At 39.6% G+C, this 16,917-nt stretch overlaps 3 protein-coding genes across 5 annotated transcripts; 1 reads left to right on the forward strand and 2 right to left on the reverse strand.

Annotated features, from left to right (window-relative positions):
* Nucleotides 1-1,843: 1,843 nt before the first annotated feature.
* LOC126606891 (uncharacterized) lies at nucleotides 1,844-4,849 on the reverse strand. 2 transcript variants are annotated; one of them, XM_050274283.1, is made up of 4 exons: nucleotides 3,809-4,849; nucleotides 3,142-3,177; nucleotides 3,016-3,048; nucleotides 1,844-2,872 (listed from the first exon to the last, which is right to left on the reverse strand). In XM_050274283.1, the coding sequence occupies exons 1-4, from the start codon at nucleotides 3,882-3,884 to the stop codon at nucleotides 2,790-2,792; spliced, it is 228 nt and encodes a 75-aa protein (XP_050130240.1). In that variant the 5' UTR covers nucleotides 3,885-4,849; the 3' UTR covers nucleotides 1,844-2,789. The 2 variants fall into 2 exon arrangements, with proteins under 2 accessions (XP_050130240.1, XP_050130239.1); XM_050274282.1 differs by having other exon boundaries at nucleotides 3,016-3,177; nucleotides 3,809-4,840.
* Nucleotides 4,850-7,184: 2,335 nt separating this feature from the next.
* LOC126606887 (uncharacterized) lies at nucleotides 7,185-9,505 on the reverse strand. Of its 2 annotated transcripts, none has more exons than XM_050274278.1 (6): nucleotides 9,251-9,505; nucleotides 8,980-9,112; nucleotides 8,679-8,848; nucleotides 8,115-8,406; nucleotides 7,779-7,948; nucleotides 7,185-7,481 (listed from the first exon to the last, which is right to left on the reverse strand). In XM_050274278.1, the coding sequence occupies exons 1-6, from the start codon at nucleotides 9,273-9,275 to the stop codon at nucleotides 7,327-7,329; spliced, it is 945 nt and encodes a 314-aa protein (XP_050130235.1). In that variant the 5' UTR covers nucleotides 9,276-9,505; the 3' UTR covers nucleotides 7,185-7,326. The 2 variants fall into 2 exon arrangements, with proteins under 2 accessions (XP_050130235.1, XP_050130234.1); XM_050274277.1 differs by having other exon boundaries at nucleotides 9,248-9,505.
* A 3,057-nt stretch (nucleotides 9,506-12,562) lies between these two features.
* Nucleotides 12,563-13,808, forward strand: LOC126606889 (uncharacterized). Its single transcript, XM_050274280.1, has 2 exons — nucleotides 12,563-12,589; nucleotides 12,720-13,808. Exon 2 carries the CDS (start codon nucleotides 13,162-13,164, stop codon nucleotides 13,771-13,773), a length of 612 nt encoding a protein of 203 aa, XP_050130237.1. The 5' UTR covers nucleotides 12,563-12,589; nucleotides 12,720-13,161; the 3' UTR covers nucleotides 13,774-13,808.
* The last annotated feature ends 3,109 nt before the right edge of the window (nucleotides 13,809-16,917 follow it).

Raw genomic sequence — 16,917 nt, forward strand, 5'->3', positions numbered from 1 at the left:
TGCCGAATCTTAGTTTTGGGCCATGGGATAAGCATAACCTACTGGGCTGGCTGTGGTATACGCAGGCCGGGGTAAGGGAAAGCCCAGCAAAGCTACGGGCTGTGCTGGAGTGGGCTTAGGTGTGGACTTAGGCTTTAGGCCCGTGTGCTAGTTAACCCAGGCTGAAGCCTGGTTGGGTTCAAATGGCAACAAGCCCAAAAGGCTGTCGCTCGGTCCAGGGTGTCAAAACGACATCGTTCCCCAAGAGGTTGGGCTGCAAGCCAGCGCGATGGTCCACGATGGTGCCACGGTGGTGCGGCAGCGGTGTCGCATATATCCCAATTTTTTTTTTTTTTGAATTTCTAGGGTTTAAAACCATAATTGCTTCTAAATTAATTTCAATGCTTTGACTCACAAATTTCACATAGGATAATTGCGTATTGCATGAACAAGTATATATATTGACAAGATATATATAATTGAAAGGAAAATATAAATATAAGAGGTTCATGCATCATGGAGAAGGTTTTCATGCTTCAAAGTTGTTTCAAATATCTTAATTTATTATAAAAGAACCTGATTGGCATAAAACAATTGAAAGCCTTTGAATTTGTAGAAGAAAGCTTCCTCCACGATCCTTCAGTTCCTTAGCTTCTGGCAAGAGTATGCTGATAACGTGTTGTAGGTCTATTTGACTGAACTGTATTTAGGACATAGAGGAAGAATGGCCGGCGGCATTAGAGAGAGACGAAAGATATATAATTATGAGGTGTGTGTTGATTCACCCCTTTGTACCCTTATTTATAGTATTAGGATTGGTAGAATCCTTAACCTTATAGCATTACATCTCTAATATGAATTAAACTACTAATAGGAATATAAAAGATACTCCTAGATACATTAGGATTTACACAATCATTCATAATCCAATAGAACTGCAACAACTATTTTTTTTTTAGATTTATTATTATCAAACAAAAAGACTTTGATTCAAACTATTATAATAATTTAGGAGAACCAGAATTTCGAACAAGGAACGACCACATACACTATCCACTAGGATATTGAAGCACATATAAAATTAGGACAAAGTTTCATGACTTGAAAAAAAAAAGTTATGTTTTAATAGGAAGATATTTTGCAAATTACACTTAATTCTTCAACTTCTCAAAATATCACGCCGATTTGTTAATAGGACTTATTAGAGGGTTCACTAATCTTAAGTTGCGCGCTGTAAACCGTTTAACTATGCGTGTTTCTTGTAATTTTCTCTTAACTTTGGTAGATAGTTTTGTCTTTGTTTTGTAAATATTACTGAATTTTAACAAATTCAATCCATAATTACAAACATGATCCTTTTTTACATGAATAATAAAATTATTACTATTATATGTCTTTGTCACACATTGATAAACTAATGTATCACAGTAAATACCAAATTTAATGGAGTTCAAATAATATGCCATTATATGAAATTATTGAAAATTTCCTAAAAATCTATTTGACTTTAAATTTATATTAATCTCTATATATAAAGAGAAAAGAGTTTGGTGAAACATTATTAGATTTTCTAAAACAGACAATAAAAGTACACCACTTAGTACTATGGTCTAGTGCAATGTTCTAAAAAGAGCTAGCTGCTAGTCGAATAACGGGCTGGAGCCTAGCGCCTAGGTTGATTTAGATAAATTTATTATATATTGTGTAAATAAGCAGAGATTACATAAAGTACATGTATCCAACAAGCTTACAATTTGAAAACACATTAACCATATAATCTATGTGAGTGTTCTTGGATAATACATGTATCCAACAAGGCAACAAGTATCCATCAAGCTTACAATTTAAAGGCACATTAAGCATATAATCAAAATGAATGTTCTTGGATAATACCTGTATGCAATAAGCATCCAACATACTTCCAATTTAAAAGCACATTGAGCATATAATCAGAATGAGAGTTCTTGGATAATACATGTATCCAACAAGTATCCACCAAACTTACAAATTAAAAGCACATTAAGCATATAATCATAATAAGTGTTCTTGGATAACAGGGGATGAGCTCGTGGACACAGGAACCTTAAGTTAACTTATTTAATTTTTAATTTAGAATAAATAAATAAAACCACTTAGCCACCTACCTCCGCCTAGGTAGCTGGCTAGCTTCCAACCGATTTTTCAGAACGCCATGCCCAAAATCAAGGCTGGTATGCACCGCCCAGGGCCTAGGTGGCCTCCTAGGCCGATTTTTAGAACACTGGTCTAGTGATATTTCTCTTCACTTGTAAGTGAGAGGTCTTAGGTTCAATTCTCGCCAAGGGCGAATGAACAACATTATTGCTAGCCCATTATGAGGCTAAACTCACCCGCTCCCATTTAGTAGATAATATCATTTGTTCAAAAAAAATAAAAAAAATAACGAGGAAAAAATTGTAATTTTCTAACATGTTTGAAAACGAGTCTCAAAACTCGCATAGTAGGTGGTTAATCTTCTTTTGTTTTTGAATTTATTTACCAAAAGATATCGGCAAGCTTAGTGCTTTAGTAGTGTCAAAGACTGTGACCTCTGCATCCACTATGCAAGTATCGTTCATCAAGGAAAAGGATCATCGCCGGATTCTTTTCATAGGGATCCTGTGATCATGACCGTTCATCGTATATTGTACGATCAGTTTTCATTAGGTACTATTTATATTTAATTTTAAATTTTGAAATGATTTCTGACCGCACAACGTACGATGAACGTTTACGATCACAGATTCCCAAGATCCCAGGAAAAGGATTCGGCGAGAACCCTTTTCCGTTCATCAAAAGCCCCTTGTCTGCCTGATCAAAACTGACCACTGTGATGAATGTTGGGAACCCCCCATCTGGACCAAAAGCGCTGAACCTGTGAGTAGCCACAAGAAGAAAATCAAATCGTTTGTTCCCAATTTTGCAGTTCCATTGAGAAGTGTAGATATAGAAATATAAAAAGCAAAATATATAGAAACTATACATAACTTATTACACATAAAAAGGGCCACTCTGTACCTTTCCCAAAGCAATGCTTGGAATGCAGATGATCTGCGAAGCGCAAGGAAAACTTTGTAAAGATTTTGGAGCGAGAATGTAGTTTTTTTGCATCAACCAATCTTAGGTAAACTGCAAGATGAGTACCCTTTGCATGACTATTTCCCTTGGGATAATGTCTTCCTGCAATAATCAACAAATAAAGGAAGAATATTAACTACATGGGTTAATCTCAGTTTAGTACCCTGAAATTTCGTGGTTTTCAACATTTGATGCATAAAGTTTTTTTCATCCGAGTTATACTTCAAGTCTTAATTTTGGAACAGTTTGGTACATCCGTTAAGTTAGCTGTTAAGTCAGCCGTTGATATGACTTCCTAGTAAATAATGACATGACGCCTCCTAGATATTAAAAAAAATTAAAAATTAAAAACTTAAGAATTAAATATTGAAAAAAAGTAAAAAACTAAACTCAAATTTGAAATCCCCTTCATCCCTTTCCTCTCCCCTATTTCTTCCTGACCATCGCCACCCTTCGTCCTTTTTCTCATTGTTCAAAGGTTTTCTTTTTATTTAAAAAGATTATGCATCTACCCAAAATTTATCAGCAAACCACCATTCGAATGCAGAGAGCTAATGGTGCATTTCTTGATTATGGTAAATTTCAATGAAAAATTAGTATATCAGAAAAAAACCCAAGTGTTGCATATAGTTTGATTCAGTTCCCAACTTTCTCAGCAACCAAACAATAGCAAAAAGATTCAAGAAAGAAAACTGCGATACGGAGACAGACAACAATGAGGGTTCTGATACACCTTTGGGAGATTCAGAAGACGATTCGGTAGAAGCCCGAGCTGACTCAGACAAGGCAGGCCAAGGCACAGCTCCCATTACAGACCCAACCTTGACGGCCCCATTAGAAGGCTTGTTCCAAGCTGGCCTCTTACCCGCATTGCCGTTCTCTGAGCCCTCACCCACCGACTCCTCCACCAGTGGAGGAGAAGACGAATTCGAGAGTCTGATTAGCCGAAGAAGAGGAAGGAAGGGACGGACGCGCCGCGGCGGCGACAGCTGGCTCAGTCACAGCCGTCGATAGCGACGAAGCAACGGCCGCATTCGGCTCAGATTCGCCCCGAACGATTTGAGTCCAAGGGGACGAGACAGCCCTAGTGGCGCGCCGCGATTGGGTCGGGCTGCTGACACTCTTGCCGAACAAGAACCAAACAAAAACACTAGGGTTTGCGAGAGAGACGGGAATGCAAATAGAAAAATCGTCGGAGAAGACGATGAACAGTGACAGAAGCCACTAATTTTAGGGCTGTGCTTCATTGAGATGGAGATTTTTAGAGAGAGAAAGGAAGGAGGGAGAGAGCGGAGGAAGCACTGGGACGAAAGGTGGCGATGGTGAGTAAGAAATGGGAAAGAGGAAAGGGATGAAGGGGATTTCAGATTTAGGTTTAGGGGGTGTATTCAATTGGGATTTTAAGGAATTTTAATTCTTTTAATGAATCTAGGGTATTCAATCAGGATTTTAAGTGATTCTCTGAAATTCTAGGTGTATTCAATTAGAATTTTAAGATAGTTTATTAAAATCCTTAAAAATCCAGGTGTATTCAATTAAGATTTTAAAGAAGTTTATAACATTCCAGGTGTATTCAATTAGAAATTGATTTTAAAGAATTTGATAAAGTTGAGGAATTAGAGGGAATTGAAGAGATTTTGTAGTGTATTTTAAGCATCCACAAATCTCACCTCTTCCTATGAGATTTCGAGGGAATTGAATCAAAATTTTATATGGAATCTCTACAAATCAATTAAACTCCATAAAAATCCATGGATTTATAAATCCATTAAAATCTCTCACATTCTCAATTGAATACACCCCCGGTTTTTAACCTTTTTTTTTAATTTTTTATTTTTTTTAAAGTTATTAATTTTTTTAATTTTTTAATATCTATGTGGGCCCATATTAACACGTGGCGTCCAATCATTGTCCACATGAGCGCCACATCATCAATTAACGGTTGACTTAACAGTCAACTTAATGAATGTACGAAACTGTCTCAAAATTAAGACTTGAGTATAAATCTGGAATGAAAAAAACTTTATGCACCAAATGTTGAAAACCACGAAATTTTATGGTAGTAAACTGAGATTAACCCTAACTATTTTGGTTAACCTCTTTCTCTGCAATAATGTCATTTATGACTATATTGACATTTATGGCCCACAACACATATCCAATATTTCATTGCCGGAAAATACCATCGACATCGACGACTTGGTTGAAAATTATGCTGCCAACAGCCACCGCCGAACTTCACCACCACAACAGGTGGGGCCCCACATGTGAAATTAAAGTGAAAATAATGTCTCGTAAGAGACTTTTAGACCTAGTTTGGGAGTGAGGTGCTTAAAAAAAAAGCACCCATGAAAAAAAGCTGTGAGGGTTTTAGGTGTTTGGTAAACTGAAAAAAAAAAGGCTTATTTTGGAAGCTGCTGTGAGAATAAGCTGAAATCAAAGGAAAAAGCTGAAGCTGCTATTTGCAGCTTTGGAAAACTGGCTTTTTTTCAAAGCACACGGAGTTACAGTGCTTCTTTAATTAAAAGACCTACTATTAGACTGTTTTTTTTTTCCAAAAGCACTTTTACAAAAAAGTTTACCAAACACTCTGCTGATTTATTTCACAGCCGCTTATTCTCACAGCACAGTCGCTTATTCTCACAGCAGCTTTTTTTCAAAGCACAGCAATACCAAACCAGCCCTTAATCCCCAACCTCATGGTAAACGAAAAAAGTTGGGTTTCACCATAAAACTAATTTGATTATATGGGAAGTCGCCCAATTTACTTATAAGCCTATGCAAGGTCCCTCCTCCCATCAATGTAGGATTCATTATCAACACTCCCCCTCACGTGTGGCAAATTTTCAAGTCTAACACGTGGACAACACAACATGGTGAGGTGGAGCGCGTGTGGTTGTTTGATTTCACACATGAAACAACTTGCTCTGATACTATGCAAAAAGTTGGGGTTGCACCATAAAACCAATTGGCTATATGGAGAGTAGCACAACTTACTTATAAACTCATGCATGGTCCCTCATCACATCAATGTGTGAGATTCATTCTCAACAATAAACGCATCTTACTAGCTTAGCTACACCAGTTTATTTTGAATATTGTCATGTTATAATTATGAATAATGCCAAAGAGACTAAATTTGTAAACAAAATTTACAAACTAAATGATGCGTCACCAATAGAAATGAGCACGTTTATCAATGGTTAAGTAATAATTCAATCATCAATTTTCATGTCATTTAATTTACCAAATTTTATCTACAAATTTAGTTTTCCTAGCATTGCTTTGTAATTATATCTAACAAGCATATCAAAATTCTTTTTATTTCCTTTTTGTTTTCTTTTCGTGAGTTACTTGGTAGTTTATTTCAAACTTACAACTAAAACAAAACCAACTTAATTTATTGGGAGAGTATACATATTATTAATTCAGTTTACATCATGTTTAAGAGCAAGATAGTTATCTCCTTTGATTTTGCAATTTCAATTTCGTAAATGAATCACATGAAGGATCTACATATTATTAATTCAGTTTACATCATGTTTAAGAGAAAAGGGGAAGGATTGCAATCGAAAAAACACAAAGAATTGATATCAATTCAAACTTCAAACCTGATGTGGTAGACGGTTTTGAAGAGAGAGATGGGCGATGGAGGTAGCTGCTGCAACTGGGTATGCAGTTTCTGCCTCCCAAACTGATCAAATGAAAAGAAAAAAAGTTGTTGACTTTGCGCAACGTAGGTGGGCATGCGTCGCGCAAAGTTGGGAAAAAGCGGTAAATTCTTTTGGTTTGGCGCAAAAAGTTTGCGCGACGCCGACCTTCGTCGCGCAAAATTACGTTGCGCAAGTTTTCGTCGCGCAAACATGTTTTTGTACTAGTGGTACGAAATTATTATAATTATTTAGGAGATAGAAGAGTTTCGAACCCGGGACGCATAAGTAGAAATCCAAACACATTCACTAATATATTAGGCCACATGCAAAATGATGGATAACTTTAAGTAACTGTTGAGAAATGACATCAAAATAAAAACATTAGATGTAATTTTTTTCTTCTCAATCATATTTGTTAAGAATGATGAAATCTTTGGGTGAGTGACATCAAAATAATAGCATTAAATGTTTTTTTTTTCTTTTTCCCAATCACATTTATTAAGAATGATGAATGGTTTCAAGTCATTGTCGACCAATGCCATCAAACTAATAGCATGAATACATCCCCGGATCGAGTTTTAGTTTTACATCAAGCTCACTATAGTGCTTTAGCAATTGCAATGACGATGATGTCTGCCTCGACTATGCAAGTATTGTTCAATAAAAATCCCTTGTCTGCCTCATTCAAAGTGGCCAGTGTGATGAATGACGGCCAACCCCAACTCTTTTGTGAAGCGCTGAACCAAGTAGTACCTACAAGTAGAAACAATTCTTAGTAATTGCTGCACTCTATTTCAAGGTTTGATTAATTGAGAAGGGTGCATCGAAGCTTTCTTGGTTTTCTTTCAGGTAAGGTTTATATTACTCTTTTTTCATGTATTTTTCATTTTTTTTAATAATTTATGTCACGTGTAACTTTTTCTTTTCTTAAAATTCCATTCGTACAGCCGAGGTTTAAAAAAAAAAAAAATTCTTCCACGAAAGGAGACTATACATGTGTGTGGTTACTTTACATATAACATAAAACGTAGTAATAGGGACACTCTTTACCTGGAAAACTACAATGATGCATGTGATGCATTTGATCTACAATACGAAAGGTGAACTTTGTAAGGATTTGGGAGCGAGGATGTAGCTTTTCTGCATCAGCCAATGTTAAGTTAAGTGCAAGATGAGTACCCTTTGAAGCACCATCTCCCTCGGGATATATATCTATCTTCCTGCAATAGCCAACAAATTAGTGTAAAGTAAAACTCCAAATAACATACAGGTTTTATAGAAGATGCATGAAGTTTCACATATCAATCTAAACATATAATTGAAACTGAAAGCATCGATCTCCTTTCGTTCCTGGTGAGGGAGAGAAGAAAGTTGACAGTAGTTTACCATCTCTGGTTTTCTGCGGTGAATGGTTTGGAGCAATAATATTCATCTTTTAACTTTGAAAAGTTCTCAATCTTCCAAACATGCGTGTACATCGCAGCATTCTTGGTCATTGATATGGACCTTCCGTTGCCTGCTCTTCTTTCTTTACGAACAAAAACCTCCACTCCAAACACACAGGTGTCGTTAATGACATATCCATTGGAGGCATCAGCAAGTTCCTTAAGGGAGATAAGTTTATCAAAACCTACATCAGGCGCCGCCCCATGAAGGCACTTCTGCATTATCTTATCGTCTAAGTACCGCAACACCAAAAAAATCAGAAAAATTAAGCAATGTGTTTTCAATATAATGAAATAATAACTGGTCTATATGATCTGCTGCATGCATGAAAATTAAGTGTAAATAGATGGGTATATAATATCGGGAAATGATTTCCGCACACTCCCTTGATTCTTCTTTGATTTGATTTATTCAATAGAAAGAGAAAAAAAATAAAATGGGTGTTCAAAGGGAGAAAAGGAGTTTGTGGATATCACTTAGAGAAAACACACACATCATATATACCTTGAAAAACCACGTAGGTTCCTTTTTCCTGATCAAGCAAACACACTCTGAAGTCAACATATACTTCCCAGTCAGGCTGAAGTGAATCTGTTCGAGCCATTTGCAAGTAGATAGAGATGTGGCCTTCCACATTTTTCTTCTTGTTTCCATATGGGAAGATCACCAGTTTCCTTTATGACCAAAACATACATACATAAGTTACAGAATCATATATACACAAGTAACAGAATAATATACAAGACATGAATGTTTTGCAATTTGGTTTGTTTAATCAGCAGATATGTACAAGAATATGTACTACCATTTGTATCCTCCAGCTTCAAACTCGTCCGATTCAAATCTATGATCCCCTGTAAGTTCTTTTAGCATTGAAAACGACTCTAATTTTAAAGTGTAATGAGTTGCGGGTGAAACTGAATATGATCTCGAAATCCCTGTAACCGAATAGGGGCAACACAACAAAGTTTCAAAATATGCAGGCATTAGGCATCTGAGTCACTAAAATTCTGGAAAAGCAAAACAATGCTTGAAACGCACGTAAAGAATTAGAGACACAGAAAGTATCTTACCACCTTGATCCAAGTTAAGGCTACCCATGGCAACAAAATTGACCAGCGAACGTTGATCGTGATCGGGTTACAAACCGAATGATGTTAAACTAGAAAAATAGAATGATCTGTAAACTCAACTCAATGAATAGAGCGAGTATTGCACGTTAATATTTATAGAGAATATAAACACAAGTCTAATCCGTGCGGGATATGAACTAAGATATCTACAAGTCATCCAAGAATTATAATTCAACATGATACAAAAACTCCAATGAAGACTAGGACTCCTTATTCCTGCAGAACTAGACAACAGCAGTAGCAATGGCACGTTAGGACTCAACAACAGCAGGAAGCATAGGTGATGCGGACGTCTTTGGTTTAACACAAACGCAGAGTTTGTTACGTGTTTATATATTAGTTTTAAGTCCTTGTCTAAGTGGCAAGAGGTCGATTGTCATGGCGGATAAAGTCCCACATCGGTAAGGGAAAGAAGAAAGAGTTTAAATAAAATTACCCCACTATAACCAACACCATATTGGTATTGTTGGAGTGGGGTCCTCGCCCGTCAACTTGAAAAATTCAATAATGAGAATTCACTTTCTATTAGAAATGTGATTTTTTTAAGTATTTTTTTTTAATAATCCTTCAGCCTGTAGGGTTATATATCTATACATATATATATATATACATATATATACATATATATATATATATAGGAAGCTTTTAAGGGAAGGGATCCCCATTTTTCAGAAAAAAAAAGGCATCATCTTGACCATTAGATTTGGCTTTAATGAAATCCTGTGGTTGAGATTTTATGGCCTGTGATTTAATCTCAGCCACAAAATTTCATTAAAGTCAAATCTAATGGTCAAGAGGGTGTCCTCATTTTTTTTGAAAAATAGGGATCCCTTCCCTTAAAGGCCTGATATAAGAAGCCTTTAAGGGAAGGGACTTATATATATATACACACACACACATGCTTTTTTATTAAGAGTAATATTGTGAACACGAAATTTTCCTGAAACGAAAGAGACAAGAACAACGTGCACAAACAAATATTTGTATTTAGATGATTTTGGGTTACAATCTCTCTCTATTTTGATCCTCTTATTCGATCTCCGTAAGGTGTTGATTTATGGATGTTTCGTTGATCCAAGGGCCGTCGGGGCTTGATCTTGGATGAACTGTTTGGAAGTTTCTTCAAAGGGCCGTGGGCTTGATCTTTGAAGGTGGATTTGAGCGGATCTTCAAGGAGCCGTTGGGGCTTGATCTTGAGGATGAATGTTTCTTCAAGGGCCGTTTGAGGCTTGATCTTGAATAACGGTGATGAGCGGATCTTCAAGGGCTTTTGGGCTTGATCTTTAAGAAACAGTGATGAACAGATCTTCAAGGGCTTTTGGGCTTAATCTTGAAGAACGGTTGGATGTGTGTGGATTTGTCGACGTTGTTGATCCAAAGGGCCGTTGGGGCTTGATCTTGGATGAACGGATGATGAACGATGGTGCTTTCTTCAAGGGCCGTCGGGGCTTGATCTTGAATTGGTGGATGATTGTTGATCCAAAGGGCCGTTGGGGCTTGATCTTGGATGAACGATGAACGAAGAACGAAGAGAGATTTCTTGATTCTTCGGGAACCTGGATGCTTGAGAGCTTCGGAGTTTCAGAGCTTCAGAGCTTCAAGGTGTAATATGAATTGGTTCCCTTAAATGAATGAAATGGGCTTGTATTTATAGAAATTTCCAAGGCCTAATTTTGAATATAATATTCCAGATGAAATAAGTCGTTTCTGCCAGGTGTTGACACGTGTCCTATTTGATGACTTTTCCAACTCATTTCAATTTTCGTTGAGTCACACGCTACGTGTAAAATTTAAGTAATACATGAGCGTTGAAACTTTGATTTATCGGTCAACATTTATTTACAGAAATTTCGATGTCTACAAATGCCCCCACTTCAAGTCGCGTCGTGTACATGTGCTTGTCGCGTGTAGGAGATGCGTTTTGAAATCCCTTACTGTAGACGTCGATCCAAGGGCCGTCGAGGCTTGATCTTGAATTGGGCTGGAGATTTCTTCAAGGGCCGTTGAGGCTTGATCTTGAATTGGGCTTGAGATTTCTTCAAGGGCCGTTGAGGCTTGATCTTGAACTTTGTTTGAAATTTCTTCAAGGGCCGTCGAGGCTTGATCTTGAAGGTTGAAATTGGACCACAAGGAGCTTCATGTGGTAGATGATCTTTGGCTTTAGTAGTGGGTGAATCGGCACGTATTTTGTTGCGCTTGTTGACTTTCCACAGCTTTGATCTTGAACTGGGTTGGAGGATTTTTTGGATTCCTCCAATTGTTGATTTTCCACAGCTTATTCTTGAACTAGGTTTTGATTCAAGGGTGGTAGACACTTGATCTTGAATCGGACTTGTGATTTCCTCGATGGCCGTCGAGGCTTGATCTTGAATTTGGTTGGAAACTTCTTCAAGGGCCGTCGAGGCTTGATTCTTGAAGGTTGACTCGAACACATGGCAAGCAGGCACGAGGTGAAGGTGACGACTTGTTGCTTTGTTCAATCTTTCTAATTCACACCTGAGCAGTTTGGTCAACGGTGTGATCTTCAAGATTGATGGGCTCTTCTTCCAGTTGGTGACTTGGTCTTTAAGGATTTGATTCAAGGGTGGTGAATCGGCACGTGCAGCCCGCCTAGTAAGTCGACCCAAGAATTTGAGGGTCAAAACGAGTTCTTCATCTCAGACTCTTTCTGCCGAGTTAACTGTGCATGCTGCATTCTTCTCTGCTTGTTTCTTCAGGCAGATATGGCAGCCTCTCGAGTTCTTCAGCTTGGACTTCTTCTGCTGAGTTGACTGTGCAGACTGCATTCTTCTCTGCTTGTTCCTTCTGCACCTTGTCTCCACATGCTGCAAGGTATCATTTTCACTTGCCTTATTTGTTCTCCAGGCAGATGTGGCAGCTTCTTTGGAAGTACAGCAGCAGTGGGAAACGAGTACTCGAGAGCAGTGCTAGGTAGGCAATCAGGGAAGGGTTCCAAGCAGTCGGTTCCTTAACCAAGTTTGAGTGGAAGTTCCGGCATATTGTTTTCTTTATCCTTGTCTTTGTAGGTAAGAACAAGGACAAAGGAAAGGACAGGGAGAACGCATGATATGAGATACTCTTGCTTTCTATCCTGGTGATATGAGATACTTTTGCTTTGGAGTCATTGGCTTGCAGAGATACCCCAAGGAATAAGGAACACTGGGTGACTCGAGAGGCTTTGTTGGGAAGGCATTCTCGGAGATGAAGAAATGTTATGTATGTCTGCCTTGCTATGGAAGGCGAAGGTAGACAATTATAGGAAGTTCTTTGATACCTGTAGAGGTACTATTCTTTCACTCGTGTCGGCAACCAATGCGTGATTGATCTATATGGCTTCACGTGCTTTCTTCTTTATCAGAAATCTTCTACAAATTGTCCGTAATTTTCGCCAAGCTGAGTGTGCATGTGACAGGTGTTGACGCGGCTGAAAAAGACTGGCGCCTCTTCGATAACTGGGATCGGCGCTTCGACAAATTACCCGTGATTTCCGCAAAGCTGAGTTTGCGTGTGATGGGTGCTGACGTGGCTGAAAAAGACTGGCGCCTCTTCGATATCTGGGATCGACGCTTCGACAAATTGCCCGTGATTTTCGCAAAGCTGAGTTTACGGGTGCCGACGCGTCTGGAAAAGCAAGATGCTTCTCCGATTTCTGAGCTTGCCTCTTCGATTTTTGAATGGCCTTGTCGAATTCTGAGCTCGCCTCTTTGATCTCTGAAATCCCGTCGAGTGCTAATTTTTTATAGAGGCACGCAGTTCGTTTCAAAGCACACTTGAATTTTCTCTTGTGAAAACTCCCTTCTTGCATTTCTAAGATCTTGATTTGTCCGATCTCTTCTTTCTTCAACACTTTGAAAATGTCTGGACCATCTGACCGTCGTTTTGACTTGAATCTTGGTGAAGAGGCAGTCCCGCCTTCTCCAGACAACATATGGCGCCCATCTTTCATATCCCCTACTGGTTCTCTTACCGTTGGGGACTCGGTGATGAAGAATGATATGACCGCTGCGGTGGTGGCCCGGAACCTTGTCACTCCCAAAGATAACAGACTACCTTCGAGGCGGTCTGATGAGTTGGCTGTTAAGGAGTCTCTGGCTCTTAGTGTGCAGTGTGCGGGTTCTGTGTCCAACATGGCCCAACGCCTATTTGCTCGAACCCGTCAAGTTGAATCGTTGGCGGCTGAAGTGATGAGTCTCAAACAGGAGATTAGGGGGCTTAAGCATGAGAATAAACAGTTGCACAAGCTCGCACACAACTATGCCACAAACATGAAGAGGAAAATTGACCAGATGCAGGAATCTGATGGTCAGATTTTACTTTATCATCGGAGGTTTGTGGGCTTGTTCCAACAACATTTGCCTTCGTCTTCTGGGGCTGTACCGCATAGTGAAGCTCCGAATGATCAACCTTTGGCTCCTTTTCTTCCTGGAGTTCCGCCGAGTGGTGAGGCGGCACCTGATCGTCCTTGAAAATCCCCTCTTGTAAATTTGATTTGATTTGATTTTTTTTTTAAGGTATGTATAATGCAAATTTATGCAAAATTTCTAGAAAAATAAATAAAATGGACTTTATTTCTCTCAATGCAATCTTTTTTTTTTTTTTTTTTTTGGCTGTAAACCTACATATATTATGCACACACACATACATACATACATATTAATTTTTTCACATGGACTGATCCACCATTCCAAAACCTTTTCCCTTTTTTTTTTGCATGGTGCTAGCCACCAAGGATCCACTTCTTTATATATAACTTCTTTTTTTTTTTTTTTTTTCTGCTTCTGCACTACCATTATCACTCTTTTTTTTTTGGCTGGCACATGGTGCCAGATGCACCATCCATTTATATATGTATATATATTATTATATTATTTTTTTTATTATTATTATTATTATTTTTCCTTTGCACATGGTGCCTGATGCACCTCCCTCTTTTTTTTCACGTGGTGACACCACTTTGCTTTGCTCCACCACCCCCCCTTTTTTTTTTTTTTTTTAATATATTTTTTCTGTATAAATTTGGGTGGTGGGTAGAGGAATTTGCAGGGAGCGGATGAAGACGATGGAGATGCTGCAGGCTTCATGACCGGCTAGTCGTTTGACGGCAATTATTGAAGTTCTCCGCCGTTGATCCGCCACTGCATTCTTGCTACCTTGCACCGCCGCCATTGCACAGCCGCTGTACTGCCTGCCGTCGCAAAGGAAGGGATCATATTTGCAACCTGGGCTTCCTACCAGACCACCAAGCGTTGCCACAAGACCCTCGAAATCCACCTCCATGAAGGGACTCGCCAAGCCGTTGCTGTTCATGGTGGAGTCAAAGACCGTGTCGCCAAACTTGAGCTCCTGTGAGCTGTCGGACGTGGTGTCGCAGCTCACCCAACCTCCAAGGTCTCAACATTTCCAGGTGCTTCAGCTACAGAAGCTATCTTATCTTCCAGTCGCTTCCAACAAACTAGCTCTCCCAGGGTGTATATGAAGTAGTAGATGTCTAACCAACAGATCAATCCCCAGGAGAGTGAGTTTCAACAACAGATGCAATTTGCAGCTTCTTCAGGATCCAAATTAGTGCAAGAATGAAGTGGTGCTAGGTAAATCTTCCTCTCGTAGGCATCGAACAGATTAAGGAGATCCCAAGCGGAGCTGAGCGGAGACGGTGGCGGAGAAAGGGGTTCGGAAGCGCACACCCAAATTCGCAAATCAAAATGGGTTCTGACCCTGTCGTCGTTATACACCAATTGAGCAAGAGTGGTCTTTCCATCCCACTCATCCCCACAACAGGAATGACATCGACATTGCGCCTTATACCGTCTTCACTGCTCTCAGACACTAACCTGCTCATCAAAACCTTCTTATCTTCGTCTCGGCCATAAATGGCAGATTCCTCAATCAAAGAAGTAGTTCCCAATCTCGCAGGTTGTTCAATTTGTTCAATCTCTCCAACGTTGTTCAACTTATTCAACGAATTAAAACCGTATTTGCCTCTCTCGGATTCAACAGCACTCAACCTCTCCCTCAGTTGATTAAATTCAACGGCGATCTGACGGCGTTGACCGACGCGGCGGACTTGACAGAAACAAAGGAAGGAGTTGAGTATGCAAAACCGTACCTTCTCGGAGATTCCGAACTGGAGTTTTTGAATCTTGATTTTGAGAAGAGCGGTATCCCACTCGTCCAACAGCTCCTCCAAGTCGTAGACGGCGTCTGTGAAGTCGCACAGCCACTTGCGGACGAAGACATCCTTCAGTTGTCTCCGCTGTGCGTCCTCCAGAAGCGGTTGGATTTCACGGAGGACGGCGGCCAGTTGGGTGTCTCCCTTTTCTACAAGTCGGTCGGTGAGGTTAGTGAAATCGGGCGCGGCAGCGCCCCACCAGTGAACGTCGGAGCCAGGGAGCATGTCGAAATCGGAGACCTTGAAGGAGCAATCATCGATTATCTGAATGGAGCCGCGAAGCTGATGCTGGAGCATTTTGAATTCGGATTCAGAGTTGACGAGGGGGCTGGTCTTGGGGCAACCCGGATCGGCATGGCTGAATGCGAGGAAGAGGATGAGGAAATGAGAGAGAGAAGAACCAGGGACAGCAAGCTCGAGTTCGACCCCTAAACGCCATCGTTTTCCGCACTGAGATAGTCTGCAGCTACAGAGACTGATGCGGTTGATGATGATGTTATGTTGAACTGGACCCGAGCTTGAAGTGGACAAGGAAGGCCTGGATTTGGGCTTCTTGCTAGGTTTGTAAGATGGAGAGCTTGGTCCAAGTGGATTTTGGGTTTTGAGAGTCGACGCTAATGATGACGATGGTTAAACTGGGCTTTTTTTTTTTGCAATTTTAAAGCGAATGATCAAAGGCCTCTTTCTCTTATTGCTCTGCACCCTTGGATTCTGGAGGATTTAAGCTGCCCGCCTCACTCTGACCTTTGATTGGGTCAAAACTAGTGTGGGCCATGTCCTGAACCTTGAAGAGGTCTTTGACTTGCAGAGAGATTGGGCTTTGGGAGCCGCTTGTAGAATTTTGGCTAAAGGGGTTGCTTCTTGTGGCCATTTATATATATATATATATATATATTTTTTTTTTTTTTTAATACATAAAACATATGTATTTTTTTTTTTTTGTAAATACATAAAACATGTCTCTTTTTTTTTCTTCTTCTTTTTTTTTGTACAAAGAAATTGTAATAGCATCAAAACTTTTAATTAAATCTTTATTCCTTATTTTGGTGTGACTGAACTCAAATTTTGAATATTCGAGCTGCCTACGTACCCCTCCAAAAAAGAGATCAAGTCATAACGTAGTTCAAATACATACATATTTTTGGTATTTTTTTTTTGTGCCGTTTGCAGTTTTAACTCATGCAGGCAAGGAGTGTTGGTGTCGTTTGCAGTTTCAACTCGTGCAGACAAGGAGCATTTGGTGCCGTGTTGCAGTTTCAGCTTGTGCAGGCAATGAGCGTTTTGGTGTTGCCTTTTATGCTCGTGCAGACCAGGAGCGTTGATGTCGCCTTTTATGCTCGTGCGGGTCAGGAGCGTTTATGTTGCCTTTTATGCTCATGCAGACCAGGAGCTTTGTGCCATGCAGTTTAGGCTCGTGCAGGCGAGGAGCCTCGTGTCCTAT

This window comes from Malus sylvestris, chromosome 16, assembly GCF_916048215.2.
Source record: "Malus sylvestris chromosome 16, drMalSylv7.2, whole genome shotgun sequence".
Taxonomy (NCBI): domain Eukaryota; kingdom Viridiplantae; phylum Streptophyta; class Magnoliopsida; order Rosales; family Rosaceae; genus Malus; species Malus sylvestris.

Bases quoted from the DNA above. Each gene is read 5' to 3' on its own strand.
- LOC126606891 (XM_050274282.1), bottom strand. From the start codon at position 3,884: ATGGGAGCTGTGCCTTGGCCTGCCTTGTCTGAGTCAGCTCGGGCTTCT. The intron at 3,178-3,808 runs GTGTATCAGAAC...TGATTATTGCAG, and splicing joins GTCTTCTGAATCTCCCAAAG to GAAGACATTATCCCAAGGGA. The intron at 2,873-3,015 runs GTACAGAGTGGC...GGCTACTCACAG, and splicing joins CAAGCATTGCTTTGGGAAAG to GTTCAGCGCTTTTGGTCCAG.
- LOC126606887 (XM_050274277.1), bottom strand. From the start codon at position 9,275: ATGGGTAGCCTTAACTTGGATCAAGGTG. The intron at 8,849-8,979 runs GTAGTACATATT...TTGGTCATAAAG, and splicing joins GAAGCTGGAGGATACAAATG to GAAACTGGTGATCTTCCCAT. The intron at 7,949-8,114 runs GTAAACTACTGT...TGGCTATTGCAG, and splicing joins ACCGCAGAAAACCAGAGATG to GAAGATAGATATATATCCCG.
- LOC126606889 (XM_050274280.1), top strand. From the start codon at position 13,162: ATGTCTGGACCATCTGACCGTCGTTTTGACTTGAATCTTGGTGAAGAG.